The sequence below is a fragment of the Castanea sativa genome, chromosome 4, assembly GCF_040712315.1.
Source record: "Castanea sativa cultivar Marrone di Chiusa Pesio chromosome 4, ASM4071231v1".
Taxonomy (NCBI): domain Eukaryota; kingdom Viridiplantae; phylum Streptophyta; class Magnoliopsida; order Fagales; family Fagaceae; genus Castanea; species Castanea sativa.
In genome coordinates this window covers 35741215-35756853 of record NC_134016.1, presented here as the reverse complement: position 1 = coordinate 35756853, position 15639 = coordinate 35741215, and the positions used below count along the sequence as shown (strand labels likewise).

The window sequence follows — 15639 nt, the reverse complement described above, 5'->3', positions numbered from 1 at the left end:
ATCTAGGTGTCATGACTAGCTGATTAGGGCCATTAGGTTCTTTTGCTTGTTTTTCTGACCATCTGGAATTTGTTGCATAATTTTTTACCCTTGAACATGCTGTTTAGAGTCTACTTCTTGCTCCTTTGGCTATTCTACCTTTATAGCAAGCTGTTTTGATTTGTCAGCATCCTGTTCTGGCTTTTCAGTTTCCCTTAGTGGTGCTTTACCTCAATGTTTCGGAGTTGTTACTGGCTGCTTCTGTTGTGCAGTTTTTTTTACATGCAATCTTTTAGGATTATGTTTAGTCTTGAAGCAAACAACTCAAACTGAATAGTCATCTATATCATCTTCAAGATTTCTAAATATACATAGGCCATCTATTTTTAAATTTAATACTTCAGCCCACTCTTGAATTGAGCAATAGTCATAGGTTCACTTTCTACTACTTGAGACTCAGTATATATTTCTTTATATTTCCTGCCATCATCAATCACGTCTTTCTCAAGAGTATTTAACTGATCATCAAGAGGATGTTGAAGATTTTGTAGAAGAATTTTTTCTTCAAGAGGTGCCTTACCATCTTGCCAAGTCAATCCACTTGTGTAGGATCTCCCATGATGTTGAAACATTGTGGTGAAGATAATAAGTTTTGGATCTAAGTCAGTTACTATGAATGTGGATCTAGGTCCATGACTGTTGGACACTTATTTGTCACCTGGCATGCAAGAGCAATTAATTCTGGTTCAGTGTTCTCTTATTTTCTTGGTTAGACATAATCCACTATTTAAGAGTTTGTTTAGCATTTGTGTAGGTTTTGAAATAATTTGATTCTTGATTCTAATTTAGCATGAAGTACTTGTATATGTTGCTATCCAGAGGGATAGTATTAGTGCAGTTCTGCTGCAATGAACATCCAAGTGGTCATTATCTCACCTTTATTTTTAAGAAAAAATCTGATTCTTTGATGCTTGTTTCTCTGTTGTAGATAAGACGTCTGAAGCAACATCTGCTAGTACAGTTACCACCTCTACGCCGGCAAATTGTAAGATTGTTGTTGAAGAGTTCAGATATAGTTTCAGCCAAGGCTGCTGTTGCTGAAAAAAAAGTGGTGAATAGGGATACTGATGCTTCTGGAAAAAGTGTTGCTGAAGATATGACTTCGGAAATTTTTATTGAAAATGATGGTAATTTATACATTTTTTATGTGTATACTCTGCAAAAGTTTATGCCAAGGAGTCCTGTTTAATAACAGATTGGATCAAAAAATAGGGGCAAGAGGAGTTGGTTTGAAAATAAATCCCTTGTCATTCACAGTAGCTTATTAATTGACTACATTGTTTATGTAACAAGTATTGATTCATGCAATTTGATTTATGCTCTGACTTTTAGTTCATAGATTAAGTAAAGTGACATTATGATGTAGTATAGAGGAAGATTTTGTTATATGGATGCATGTTAAGTCACTAATGGTTCCTATTTTTCTTTTGGGCTGACTCCTATCATTTGAATTAGGCACTGAGTAGTGAATTTCTAAACATTCAATCATGTCATGGTTGCTAATATATTGATTGCAATCTTTGTGATTTGGTTGACTGATGTAATATTGTGTCACCAAGATTTTTGTTGTTTGTTGCTTACATGATCTGTTTAAAATGCATACTTCTTATTTGGCTTTGCAAAGGATACTAGTTAATTATATTTTTATTTCTCATTTGTGTTTTTTAAAAGAAATTGATACAAGTAAACTACCACCATAAATGGGGATAAAGTTTAGTTTAATGAAGATATTGCACTGTGGTGTTTGTGGATATTCCCTTCCAATTCAAACTTTGGGATGCCAATCTCAAAGTTAGCATATCACAATTGATTGCTTTATGTTGAAGACAATGGGAATAGTGCTTGAAAGCTCTGTTTTGCACGTTGAGTTAGTTTAAAATGCATCATGAGAAAGATTTTGTAAGAAATGAAGAATCTTCTTACAGGAGGAATTCCTTGTGGGTTGGCAATGGAGAAAATTTCAATCACTTGGTGGGTTGATAAACGGTATGCACTCCTATTGTTAATGGGGGCATGGGTGTTAGGAAGCTAGCTACCTTCAACCAAGTCCTTTTGGGAAAATGGCTATGGCATTTTGGAATGGAGGAGATGTGCTTAGGGTGGTTGTGTAGCAGGTGTAAAGTATGGTGAGGACTGGGGTTGAGGGAGTATAAAACTTGCTTGGGTTACTCATAGATGTAGTTTATGGAAGAGCATAAGGATGGGGTTGCATAGGTTCTTACAGTAAATTCTTCTTGATGTTGGAAATGGCAGTTGACTTCAGTTCCGGCATGCAAATGGTGTAATGTTCAAAGTTTGAGGGTTGCTTTCCTAGTCTTGTGTAATTTCTCTTTAGCTAGAGAAGAAACAGTGGGATCCATGCTGGTGAGACAAAATGTGGCAGGAGGACAACTTGAGATATGAGATTTCTTTGAGATATAATGCTTGGGATGACTTGCTTTCTCAGGGCCCTTTTAGTAAGAGATTTCTAATAACGTTGTTTAAGTGTTATAGAAATACGTGTGGGTTAGAAAGTGTTGTGGAAATATGTGTGGTGTTTAAACACTGAAAACTCTTGTTCAAACAACATTACCAAACACCCCCTCAATCTTCTTGATTTCATTATCCCACTTTGCCTCAGGGTGGATGTAGACTAGCATTTCCGTGGAAGAGTATTTAGGGTGTTAAAGCCTCACGGTGGGTCTCTTTCTCTGTTTGGACTACAGCATGTGGGAAAATCCTCACGTGTGATAATCTCATAAAGTGCGACACACTACTAGGATAGTGTTGTATGTGTCAGTGTAGCAGGGAGACGATGGATCATCTGTTTTTCGTTGTACTGCTGTTTTTGATGTGTGGAGTTTTGCCCTCGGGTCTTTTGGGATTCAATGGGTGCTATTGGAGAAAGTCATTGACATCTTGATGTGGACAATCTGGTGAGAATGAAAATTTTATGGTGTTGCACTAAGAACCCATAACTTTCTTTTCCCCACCAATTTGATACAGTAACTTTGATAATTGACACTATCAAATTGATCCCTTCTATAAATACTCTATCCATATGCAAATGGAGAGATCATTTAGCTCTCTTGTGAGCCAAAGATTTTTGTTTTTCTTTGATTGGTAAATTACACATGCACCCAATGAGTTTTGAACCCACGATCTCATCCTCCACCTAGAACTTATAAGGGTAGGTGGTGTCAATTGAGCTAGAGCTCATTGGCACGATTTAGTGCCAAATCGTGAAAAAAAGGGGAGGAAACGATCCACAAAACCCTGCAAATGCCCAAATTAGATCTGCCATGTGAAGCAAAAGTGACAAAATCTCATGATGAAGACCGTGCAGATGAAGACTCACTAGACCAATGCGAGCTAGACCCCATGTAAATGCCTGGTTTTCTAGTTTTTTTTTTATAGGTAATCAGAAAAATAATATTAAAGATGAAACAAAAAGAGAAAAGTACAAGATATTCATGATGATGAACAACAAGAAAAAAAAAAAAAGAGCACACAGCTCAACACAAAGAGGGAGATCAGGAAACTAAGCTAAGGGAAGACATAAACTCAGAGAGAGAAGAACAATCAGTAAAACCCCAACAACGAGACCACTCCAAAAGACTGCAATGACTTAAAACTTTTAACTCATCCAACGTCTTCTCCTTGTCCTCAAAAGATCGACGATTTCGTTCCAACCACACAGTCCATATTAAACACCCTAGAACCAAATTTCAAATGTCTAAATTATGCTTCCCAAGCCACTAATGCCAACAAGATAACAAACCTGCCACCGAACCTGGCATAACCCAATGAATACCGAAAGCCTGAAGCATAAGAGACCATAGGGAATGAGTGATAGGACAATAAAGAAGAAGATGGTCTACCGACTCCCCATCTAGGCAACGCATAACACACCAATTAGCCAAAGGGCGACCCTTAAGTATAAGATTATCCAAAGTGAGGATCCGACCATGAGCAGCTGTCCATAGAAAGACCGCCACTCGTTTAGGAATCTTTGGTTTCCAAATCTCCTTCCAAGGAAACAAAGAGTTCGAAGCACCCCGAATCACCTGATAGTAAGACCGGGTGTCAAAATTACCATCACCTTTTAGCCGCCAGCAAAGAGAATCTCTCCTCTCACCCCGAGGAATACGGGTTTAGATAAGCTGAAGCAGAGAGTAAGATGCAGCCAACTCCCAATCTTCAAAAGCTCTATAAAACCTCAAATTCCACACTTTAGCAGTGCCCCCTTCTGGAATCCACAAGACCTCAGAGGTGTAAGCATCATTGACTACTGAGCACACATAGAGCTTTGGATAGAGATCTTTTAGAGAAATATCCCCAATCTACCTATCATGCCAAAAACGGATACGAGTGCCTACCCCCGCTACAAAAGATAGATGCTTAGAAAACCTCTCCCACCCTTCATGAATGCTTCTCCATAGGCCACACCCATGAGTCCTCCTGCAGACTTTAGTGCACCACCCCCCTTGACCCTCGCCATATTTAGAAGAGATAACTCTCCACCAGAGATGAGTAACTTCATGACCAAATCTCCACAACCATTTCCCTAAAAGAGCTTGATTAAAAGCAACCACACTTCTTATCCCCAATCCACCCATCTCAATGGGTGAGCATACATTTTCTCAAGCCACCAAAGGATACTTGAAATTCCCCTCAGAAGACCTCCACAAAAAATTCCTCTGAATACTTTCCAATCTAGCAGCCACAACTTTTGGAATAGTAAAGAGAGACAAAAAGTAAGTTGGGAGACTAGAGAGGGTACTCTTTATTAGCATGAGCCTACCACCCTTAGATAGATAGAGACGCTTCCACCCAGAAAGTTTCTTCTCCACTTTCTCCAAAATAGGATTCCAGATCGAATCTGTCTTAAAAGAAGTTCCTAACGGCATTCCCAAATATTTTATAGGCAACCTGCCCACTCTACATTGAAGGATATTAGCCAATGCATCTATATTATTCACCTCCCCAACAGGGTCAATTTCACTTTTCCCAACATTGACCTTCAAGCCAGTAAAAGCCTGGAAACAAGACAACACCAACCTAATGGATATCAACTGTTCCTTGGAGGCATCACAAAATAAGATAGTATCATCAGCAAATAACAAATGGGAGATACGCACACCAATAGTGTTCACAGCTCCCACATGAAAACCCCCGAATAAGATTGCACTCCTCAGTCTTCTTCAAGAGCCTACTTAAGACCTTCATTATCAAAAGAAACAAAAGCGGGGATAGGGGATCCCTTTGTCTCAGCCCACGGGAGCTTCCAAAAAAACCTTCAGGGGATCCATTAACCAAGACTGAAAAACGGACCGAAGTAACGCAAACCTTAATCCACCCCCTCCATTTCAGCCCAAAACCCATACGACCTAGCAAATAAAACAAGGCCTCCTAATTCACATGATCATAAGCTTTTTCAATATCAAGCTTGCAAACCACACTCAAAATTTTGCTCTTCAATCTGCTGTCCAAGAATTCATTTGTAATAAGCATTGAATCCAGAATCTGCCTTCCCCCAACAAACGAATTTTGAGACTCAGAGATGAGATTGTCCAAAACTGCCCTCAACCTATTAGCCAACACCTTGGACGACAGCTTGTACACACTACCGACCAAACTAATGGGACGAAAGTCCTTAATGTTAACGGCATTACAATTCTTAGGAATTAAAGTGAGAAACGAAGCGTTTATAGACCGCTCAAACACAGAGTGCCAATGAAAGTAAACAAAAAAATCCATGACATCCTTTTCCACCACACTCTAGCATTTGTGGAAGAAAGCCATGATGAACCCATCAAGGCCTGGGGCTTTATCACCTTCCATCTCCCTTAACACATGGAAGACTTCCTCCTTTGTGAACTCCTTCTCTAAAGATAACCGCTCATCCTCTTCAATGCAAGCAAAATCTAACCCATCCATGGTAGGACGCCCCACCTCAGTTTCCTTATACAGCCCTTGATAAAATAGAACTAGCTGAGAGTGAACATCAGACTCATCCTCATAAAGTACACCATCCACCTTAATCCGTTTAATTTGATTAGCATTTCTATGAGAGTTTGCTAATCTATGAAAGAACTTAGTATTATTGTCACCCTCCTTCACAAACAAAGCCCGAGACTTTTGCCTCCAAGAAATCTCCTCAAGGGAAGCTAACTGTTCTATGTGTCCTTTGAGTTGAAGGCGATGAGTCTGTTCTTCGATTGAAAGACCCACCAACTCCTCTCTTGCATCTAAACCCATCAGCTCAGTCAGCAAATTCTTCTTTCTAAAAGCCAAATCACCAAACTCCTCCTTGTTCTACTTTTTTAAATCAGCTTTTAGAACCTTCAATTTTTGAGCCAAGAGCCAAGATGAAACTAGGAGTGCCCGCAAAACTGTATCCATCCCACCATTGTTTAATTCGATCAACAAAACCCTCAACTTTCAACCACATATTTTCAAATTTAAAGGCACTTCGCCCATGACGAATAACACTAGCTTCCACCAAAAGCAGGCAATGGTCTGAAAGAACACGGGGAAGCACCCGTTGGGATACATTCTCAAAGTGCTCTTCCCAATCAAGAGAAACCAAAGCCCTGTCAATTCTTGACATAGAGAGAAGGCCAGAATCTCTAAACCACATGAAGGATGCCCCCTCTAAAGGTAAATCAACTAAGGAGTTATTCTCTTTAAAATCCGAAAAAGAGATCATAGCAGGGCTAAAAGACTCACAGCCGAGCCTTTCACTTGGGTACCTGATAATATTGAAATCACCTACTAAACACCATGCCATGGGCCACCTGGCACGCACCTGAGATAACTCCTCCCACAAAGAAGGCCGCTGACCATTGTCATTAGGGCCATACACACCTGTACAAGCCCACACAAAGTCATCCACCACTCTCAATAATACACTGACAGAAAATTTTCCAACAATGACATCCAACTTCTCAAAAATCCTCTTATCCCAAATCAGCAGAACCCCTCCTGAAGTCTGCACAACATCCAAACGAGCCCAATCAATAAAGGGACTACCCCATAAACTACGGACAAATGCAACATCGATAGAAGATACTTTCGATTCTTGAAAGCAAACTATATCACACTTTCACTCTTTTAGGAGATTCTTACAAACCTTCTCTCTTCCAGGGATTGTTAAGCCCCCTTACATTCCAAGACAAAAGTCGTAGAGTCATTTAAAACTACCGACAACCCCTAAAGCAGTCGAAGAAGCTCTGCTCCTACCCCTTGATGAGACACCATCGTAATTAACAGAAGAAATAAGCCCCTTAAGCTCCCTAAGACCTCGTGTCCCTGAGTTTGTATTTCGCTTAGACACCCGTTCATCGTTCACCTTGAGGCATTCCTGTTCTAGAATGCGAAAAAGAGCTAAACATTGAGCTTCATGTTTCACAATAGGAAAACCCACCATTTTACAGAAGTTACTCATCAACTGTGACACCCAATTCGAAGGTGGCCCGAACTCTATCCCCTGTGATCCCTCTGCAGAATCTTGAACCAGCAAATCCTCACTGAGATGCTTGGGTTCCCTCGTGCCTGGTTTTCTAGTGCTTTGAACCAAGAATCATTGCTGCATACTTTGTTTTTTTTTTTTTAATTTTTTTTTTTTAGATTTTAGCTCATAGGGGTCCTGTTATGCAACTCAATGAATTTGAGTTGTACCTCCCCCCACACCCCCCCAAAAAAAAAAGGAAAAAGAAAAGTAGAAGTAATCCAGTGTCTAATCCTCATATTACTCAGATGCATGCGGATACTTGAACTCACCCACAAACATACAGACACACTTAAGTTTATAAGGATGTTATATCTAATTATAGGATGTGATGACGTCTTTTAGTATTTGGAAATGACATTATTTTTCAAACTGGTTCTTCCGAAAATGAACACAATTAGGATTTGATAAGTTTATGAGATGCCGAGTTCTGAGTGCTTTCATCAGATTGTTACTTGGTAATAAATTGTTTATGGACTGCTCCTTGAAAAGTAACTATTGATTGTTGGGTGAACAAGCCAGTCTTGACTTCCCAATTTATCCTCATTTACTTATCTCCTTTTGCCTCTGCTTTCAGGTAGTGGGAATCGTTGCAAATCAGCGAAGCTCTCCTACGAAGAACTTGGTGTTGCCAAGCTCTCTGGGTTTCGTGATTGGCTTTCCCTCCATCCACTTCTTGCAGAGTCAGATGGTGTGGAAGATTTGGATTTACACCCCAGTTCTCAGAGGATGATAATTTTTGCACATCATCATATGGTCCTTGATGGAATACAGGTTTGGTTCTTTCTCAGTTGGTGGTTCCTTTTTACCTTTTTAAAATGGCCTGAATCCACTTTTTATTACTGCTCGTTTGAACGTTACTGAGATATATTACTTTAACCCTGGAGATTAACAAGATCTCAGATAATATTTTATCCTCTGATACTTTTGTCTGTCCCCCACCTTTGTCCCTTGTGCTCTCAAAGTAGGAGCATGACTACTTAGGGCTTTGTAAAAGAACTAGTAAATCCTCATAGTCCTGCTGTGTTTTTCGTATGAAATTTGGTAAAGGACACTCTGATTTTTATTTATTTACTTATTGGCTTAGAATCTAAGGCTGGTGAGATTTTGGCAACTTTTTTGGGTATAGGAAACTATTATCAGTTAACAATCTTCAAATTCTGGAGGAGATGATGAGAGTCTTAAAGCATTATTATTTCTTGTTTTAACAACACCCCCAACTATGCTCTCAAGTCACACATATTTAACTGACTCGAGGAACAATTTGTGATTGCTGAAGTTGAACTGTAAGAAGCTTTTATAAATTTACTAATAATATAACTCATTCAGTTATATTCTATATTAAGCATATTACTAACATAGAGAAAATATGCCTTATCTTTGAGATAATGTTGGACAATAGCATGCAAAAGAAGTTAATTGTGTGAGAATCTATATATAATGTTGTGATTTTCAATCTGTATTTCATTCATTCAGCTGCTCACTTTTTCCCAGTAATCAATGTCATTTTTTTATGATTTTTTTGTTTGCCAAAGACATTTCTCAGTAAGGGATCATTTCCTGTGGGATAATAGACAAAGTGACAGGTGAAGAAACAGACAATAGAGAGATAGTTTTCTAGTTTTCTCCAGTTGCTTTTGAGACAAAAATCAACATTGTGAATCTACTTTGGCTTGTTTCTTTACATTAACTTATAGGCTTTTTTATGTATCATCGTATCCTTATTTCTTATGTTATAGATTTAATCTTAAACTCATTTTGATATTTTTGAAAACTTAATATGAATTCTATGTTCAAGTAATGGAAATGGAATCAAATGGAAGTGTGAAATCATGGAAGCTAGTCAGATCCTTCCTCACTCATACAAATTCAGCCAATAAGTTCTGTTTATCTGGGCATCTGATGGCCTCGTTACTGCTCATCAAGATTTGTGTGTAACTACTGTTGTAAAATTTGTTAATTCTGTATTGTCAGGAATTTATATGTGAGAAGGGGATCAGTTTTGTCCGCATTGATGGAAAGACACTTGACAAAGATAGGCAAACTGCTGTACAGACTTTCCAATCATCAACTGAGGCTCGTATCTTATTCTCCTTATCAGCTTCATTTATCTGATATGAGTACAATTTCTGCTGTGTTTATTAGCCTCTTGGTTGTTTGTTGGACTTCAAGGTTTTCTGGCTTCCCAACCTCACCACACACACCCCCCCCCCCCACCCCACCCCACCCCAAAAAAAAAATGAAGTGTAAATGCTTTGAAAGGACTGATTGTGTGGAGCATGTCAAGCATAACTTATCTGTCTCACCATTCACAACTTAGTTCAGTCTCAGTAGAGATTTCCTTGTATTTAAAAGTAAAACTATGATAGATTCTCTATTGATAGAATGGAATTTTGAACTTCAGGAATGGAAAGGAAAACAGTGGACAGTACTTTGATGTGCTTTAGTTTAGTTGATTTTAATTTTTTCTTTTGTGGTAGTTTTGTATATTGTCTACTATCATAGACGCTGGCCTTTAACTTCTTCTGTTAAAAATTTTAATTTTAATTTTAATTTTTAGCAGGAAATGAACTGTCAGCCATTTTGATTAAGGGACTTCCACACGATTTTATATCTAGTGACCTGAACTTTACTTATATTTCTAATTTATTGGTTAGATGACTAGTAAGAGCTAATTCATCATATCTTTTCTTTAGAGAAACTATCTTTATATTTATTTCATTCTTTCTTTATTTTTCACTTTCTGATTTCCTACATATACCACCAGCACATACAAATTTCTGTCCTATGTGAAATTTTTAACACTGCATTGTTCTCATGTCTTGGGGAGTTTTAGATCTACATCTTGTGTAAATTAAAATGTCACACGTGGCAGTTGAGCCACTTCCCCTTAGCCTGGATATTATTATTTGTCCTAATGCATCAGTTATCTTTCTTCATCAGGTTAAGATTGCAATAATTGGTTTAACTGCTGGAGGTGTTGGACTTGATTTTTCATCAGCGCGAAATGTCGTGTTCTTGGAGTTGCCAAAGGACCCATCATGGTTGAATCAGGTCCAATAATATTGAATAACTTCCCCTAATGTAAACTCTAGTAATTGATTATAAGAAAGTTATAATTGATTACTCATTCTTCTGATTTTATGTTCACAAGTAATTTATTTGATGAAGAATATTTTGGTGTTATTAAAGGCTCAGACAGTTTATATCTAGTTAGTTGAATTTGAATAATAGTAGTTCAAAAAAAATGTGTATTTTCTCCCAGTCTTGCCTCTAATGGCTTTGGTAGTGTTTAATTTCTCTTATCATTGCACCCATTATCAAGCATGTTTTCTATTCTTTATGCAATTTAGGGGTTTCTTAGTTATATAGCATTTCTGCATATTGGAAATATGTTTCAGAAAAAATATAATAAAAAGTCGATAGTCATCAAAACAAAGGGGGAGCGTTATAAGGCTGCTATGAGGTTGGGATGGTTTTGAGTTAATGAAAAGTAACTTAGAATCTACCTGTCCATAAATGGAGCAAAACTAAATTTTTATGTCAAGATGAATGTGTGAAGAGACTAGAAGTAATGAGTTTTCTGCGGATGGTCTTTGGACAAAGTGACATTATCTCATCTTCCAAAATGGAGGGTGAGGTCAAGGGTTCAATCTAATACAGTTGTGGGAATTATATTTTTAAATTTAAAAATAAGAAATGAAAAAAGAAGAAGAAAGGTCGGTACTATGAACTATTCTGAAATTAGAAAATGATGAGGGAATTTCATTATCCATATGTATTTTCAATGATATGTGGAATATTTTAATGCAACATGGTTACACAAATGAATATGTTATACATTAACAAATTAGTTAGTTTGGTGTTACATAAAAATTATACTAAAAGTAGTAATAATTACAAATTAAAATATTGTTATTATTTTTGAGCAAAAGAAGCATGTTTTCTTTAGTATCCTTTTTTATTGTCAAGTCACACAAGCACCCAATGGTCTTAAATCCATGACCTCACCCTCCAACCAAGTAATATGGGCAATGGAAGTGTTAGTATCCTATTTTATTCTCTTTTCGCTAATCTGTGAGATTGTTTGTGGTTTTCCCCAACATTATATCAGTGACTGATGCTTAAACTTTCTTTGAACTAATTCTTTTAGGGTGAGTCTAGAGCTCACAGGCGAGGGCAAACAAGAGCAGTCAACGTGTACATTTTTTGTGCAAAGGTTCTCATTTGTTTTTTAGTAGTTTTTTAGACATATTTCTTTTCAACACATAAACCAATGCTTTGTTCACATTGCAGGAAACCATAGATGAGTCACATTGGCAAAAGTTAAACACGAGTTTACGTCAGGTTTCATCTACAACAGATGGAAAATATGATGCCGTACAAGAGATACTGGTATGCCCCCCCCCCCCCCCCTCCCCAAAAAAAAAACTCTTCCTTCCCTTCCTGCCTTTATTTTTACATGGAGTAGCAACATTGCTGGAAATGCTCATTTCAAAGTAACAGTTTTCTTAACCTCTTTACTTGCTTAAGTTATTCCCTCTGCCTTAAGTTGAAAGTTCTGAGTCCTCAATTTACTCTCTGAAAACAAAAATATTTGTTAGCTTTGGCATTACATAATACACACAGGACAAGAATATGAGGTGGAGTGTACTAGGTGTAGACTTCTTATTTTTCTGCTGAATGTGTACTAGTGAGTTGAGTTGTCTTGGAATAATGGTTAAATGATTAAATCGCTATTGCCTAATAGTTTAAGCTTTTGAGACAAGTGGTAATTTATCATGGAATCATAGTAAGTGGTCTTTAGTTTGAACCTTGTTTTCACTCTACCTCCCATATAAAAAGTTAAAAGTCACGTGTTGGGCCCAGTTAAGGGGGAGTGTTGGTATAGTGCTGAAGTGATTAGATTCATAATTTCTTAATCGCTTAAACTTTTGAGATTAGTGGTAATTTTTTTTAGAAGGATAAGTGGTAATTTATAAGTTGTTAGATATGAGATATTGGGTTAAAAGAGAGAAAAGGAGAAAAGAAGAAGGGTTAGAGAGATTTGAGAAAAGGTCTAGGGCTACATTAATCAGTCCCTCACTTTAGTACATATTTATATAATAGTTTATGGCATGATTATTAGAATACCCTTCTGCTAATTTACAATAACATGCTAATATCAAAAATACCAAGAAGTAACTCTAAAATGGTGCTTACTTGATAAAGTAGGCATTAGTATGGGGTATTCATATAGGGGAGCCAAGCTGCATTATAATGATAATGGCAACTAGAGCAAGCATCTGCTTTTTGTTATTTAAGTTTGTGTGGCCCTTATCTTGTTTTGTACTCGGCTGTGAGCATAGGAGCTTGGCGATGTTTTGTAATTTGGTTTTCCTTCTGCATGATTGGCTGCTGCTTTTGGCTTATGTTGATATTCCTTAATAGGAGTCATTTGTTCTCTGCATAGCATATTAATCATTAATGGTTATGAAGTGTAAATTTTAGACTTCTTTAGATGGTTCATTTTTTTTGCTTTCATTATTATCGTTAATTGTTTCTCAGCATCATGTTTTGGTTGGCAGGTTGAAGGTATCTCTTATTTGGAAACATCTGGTGAGACTGATAGAAGTTGTGAAGATCAGATTCTGGGGAAAGCAGCATGTGATACACTTTCTGCAGAGACAATGAAGTTGCCAGACTCTGGCTCAGCTGAGGATTTGTGGCCGTTTGAAGCATCTGGTGAAGTAGCTCCAAAAATAAGTGATAGATTTGAAGAACTTTGCATATCTGATTGTGGCAGTTCAGGCGAAAAGGATGACCTCCACAATAATGTAAAGCTTTAACATTTAAGGTTTTTTTTTAAACGACTTATAGGTTTCCTTGTCTCTTTGCACTTCCATTTTTGCTATAATTTTGTTCCTGTAGTAGGCTGTAATAGACAAATTGTATTGGTAGAACAGGCTCATAAGGTTTCTGCTACGGCAATAGTTAAAGGTCCAGTTTCAAAGGGAACACTGGAAGATTCTGACGCTGAAATTGGAAGTGCTGGCAAAGTCTCTCCTTGTAAGCTGAATGAGGGCAGCGAAGATACAGAGAGACAGGAAAAGGTACAACTTGAGTAATTGCTGTGTTTGAACTACTAAAACGGTCAACTTTTTTCACTCTTTCTTCTTTTCTTTTTTTTTAAATTGATGCAAAGGACACTTATATATAGTTGATAATGCAGGAATTCACATTCCACCCTCCAACAGTAGTAGATGATGTTAGACCTATTCAGCAAATTGAAACTAATGAAAGCTGCTTTGACCAAGTAGGCTTTTTGCGGTTTGAGGTAAGGCATTGATACCTGGCTCTGAGATTCCTTTTGCATACAATTATGACTAAGATGTTATAAATTATTGTAACCTTTAATATGTCATAAATCCAATATGTGGTAGTTGTTAGTCAATTCACATTTCTACAGATAACACATTAAAGTTGCTAAAAATTGATGTCTCTTCGATTGATGTTTATTTTTTATCTTCACAATTTTTTTGGTGGAGCCATAAACCAATGAATCAAGCGAGCGACAGAATAGGCTTTACAATAAGCTTATCTATATATATGTGAAAGAGAGAGAGAGAGAGAGAGAGAGAGAGAGAGACTCTTAGCTAAAATATTAGATGATTGATTTTATTTTATTTTAAATCTATTTCTAAATTGATTAGGGAAAAAAACTATAATAGTTCACTTAATTTTTGTGTCCCTTATTTCTTTTAGAGCGAGAAAGTGGTCTAGGAGAGAGAGAGTGAGAAGTATAAAAACTGGTGGCTGGTAGATGTTGTTCGAAGGCCCTGACAGCATAGAAGACAGCTTTTTGTCATGTTTTGTTGACTATTATGTTTTGTGAGCCTACCATCTTTTCTTTTTGGTTCTTTTTTTACTTTTTTGCTCGTCTCTTAGCTGTTTGTGATCACCAGTTTACACCCATTTACTTTAATCAAATTGCAAAACTGCCCTCTTATTTGGCTAATGAACGACTATGTTTGAAAAGCTAGAGTCAAATTTTGAGAATGCATTTGTGAGAGGGGGAAAAACACTAGACATGGTTCTTATAGGTAATGAATGCCTTCATTATAGGCTGAGACAGGGTACCAGGAGTTATATTTGTGAGCTAGATATAGAGATAGCTTATTGTGAATTGGAACTACCTTCTCTATTTGTTGGAACTAGTCAATAACCCATGTGCACGAGAAAGCTCATAGAAAGTTTTTTAAAATATATATTAGGTTTTTTTTTCTTTTTCTTTTTTTCTATATATGAAATTTGATAATTTATTGTGATTGTATGTTTATGGAACTATCTAGTCTACCATTCGAAGAAAATATAATTTTAATAATTATACTAGTTATTAACAGGCAGTTATTATAATTGTGTTTGTATATGGAACTATCTATTCTACCATTTAAAGAAAATATGATGCCGTAAGATTCAAATGAAGGGTTTAAATATAGAATAAAATTTAAACTAAAGTAAAAGTTATATATTATTAAACTAAAGATGCCTCGCCTCAAAGCTTCAAAGGCACCTGGCCTCACCCAATTGCCTTGGCAAACGCTCAACTTGCCTTTGACTACACTTGCAAAAATCAAGTCTGATTGGATAATTATTAGCTATGTACCTGAACAATTTGCACTCTGTAAGTTACTAGTGCTTCTAAGAGTACATATTAAAACAGTTGTACGAGCTTTAATAAATTATGATCAGCTTTTCCTGCTTTACAGGTGAGCCAATATACTGGGAGGATCCACTTGTATTCTTGCATTCCTGGGACAGATCTGAGACCAAGGCCACTTTTTGAGAATTTCCGGCGGGAGGAACTTGATTCTCTTAATTCTCAAACTGCTGAGAATAACAAAGGAGCAACGATCAAGGGCAACCCATCATATAGGCATATTCTTATGGCGTTTGTTAACGAGTGGAATAACTTGAGGCCCATTGACCGACGAAAGTTAGTCGGGAAACCTTTGCAACTTCCCCTGGCTGTTGAGTTGGGCTACTTGAGTGAAGGCATTAACCACAACAATGGGGTCTGTCAAATTGAGTTTGAATTCTGATTCTTTTGTGGATATTATAGCATATAT

The 15639-nt window shown here is 37.1% G+C and overlaps 1 protein-coding gene across 2 annotated transcripts in view; it reads left to right on the top strand.

The window, feature by feature from the left end:
- The window catches only part of LOC142630270 (uncharacterized), a 29152-nt gene that overhangs the window by 9916 nt on the left and 3597 nt on the right, over nucleotides 1–15639 (top strand). For both annotated transcript variants that reach the window (XM_075804256.1, XM_075804255.1), the window contains exons 9-18: nucleotides 968–1166; nucleotides 8109–8305; nucleotides 9506–9607; nucleotides 10475–10585; nucleotides 11685–11750; nucleotides 11828–11926; nucleotides 13099–13347; nucleotides 13477–13623; nucleotides 13743–13847; nucleotides 15280–15585. In XM_075804256.1, coding sequence (XP_075660371.1) covers nucleotides 968–1166; nucleotides 8109–8305; nucleotides 9506–9607; nucleotides 10475–10585; nucleotides 11685–11750; nucleotides 11828–11926; nucleotides 13099–13347; nucleotides 13477–13623; nucleotides 13743–13847; nucleotides 15280–15585 — 1581 coding nt within the window. The remainder of the gene's footprint in view (nucleotides 1–967; nucleotides 1167–8108; nucleotides 8306–9505; nucleotides 9608–10474; nucleotides 10586–11684; nucleotides 11751–11827; nucleotides 11927–13098; nucleotides 13348–13476; nucleotides 13624–13742; nucleotides 13848–15279; nucleotides 15586–15639) is intronic.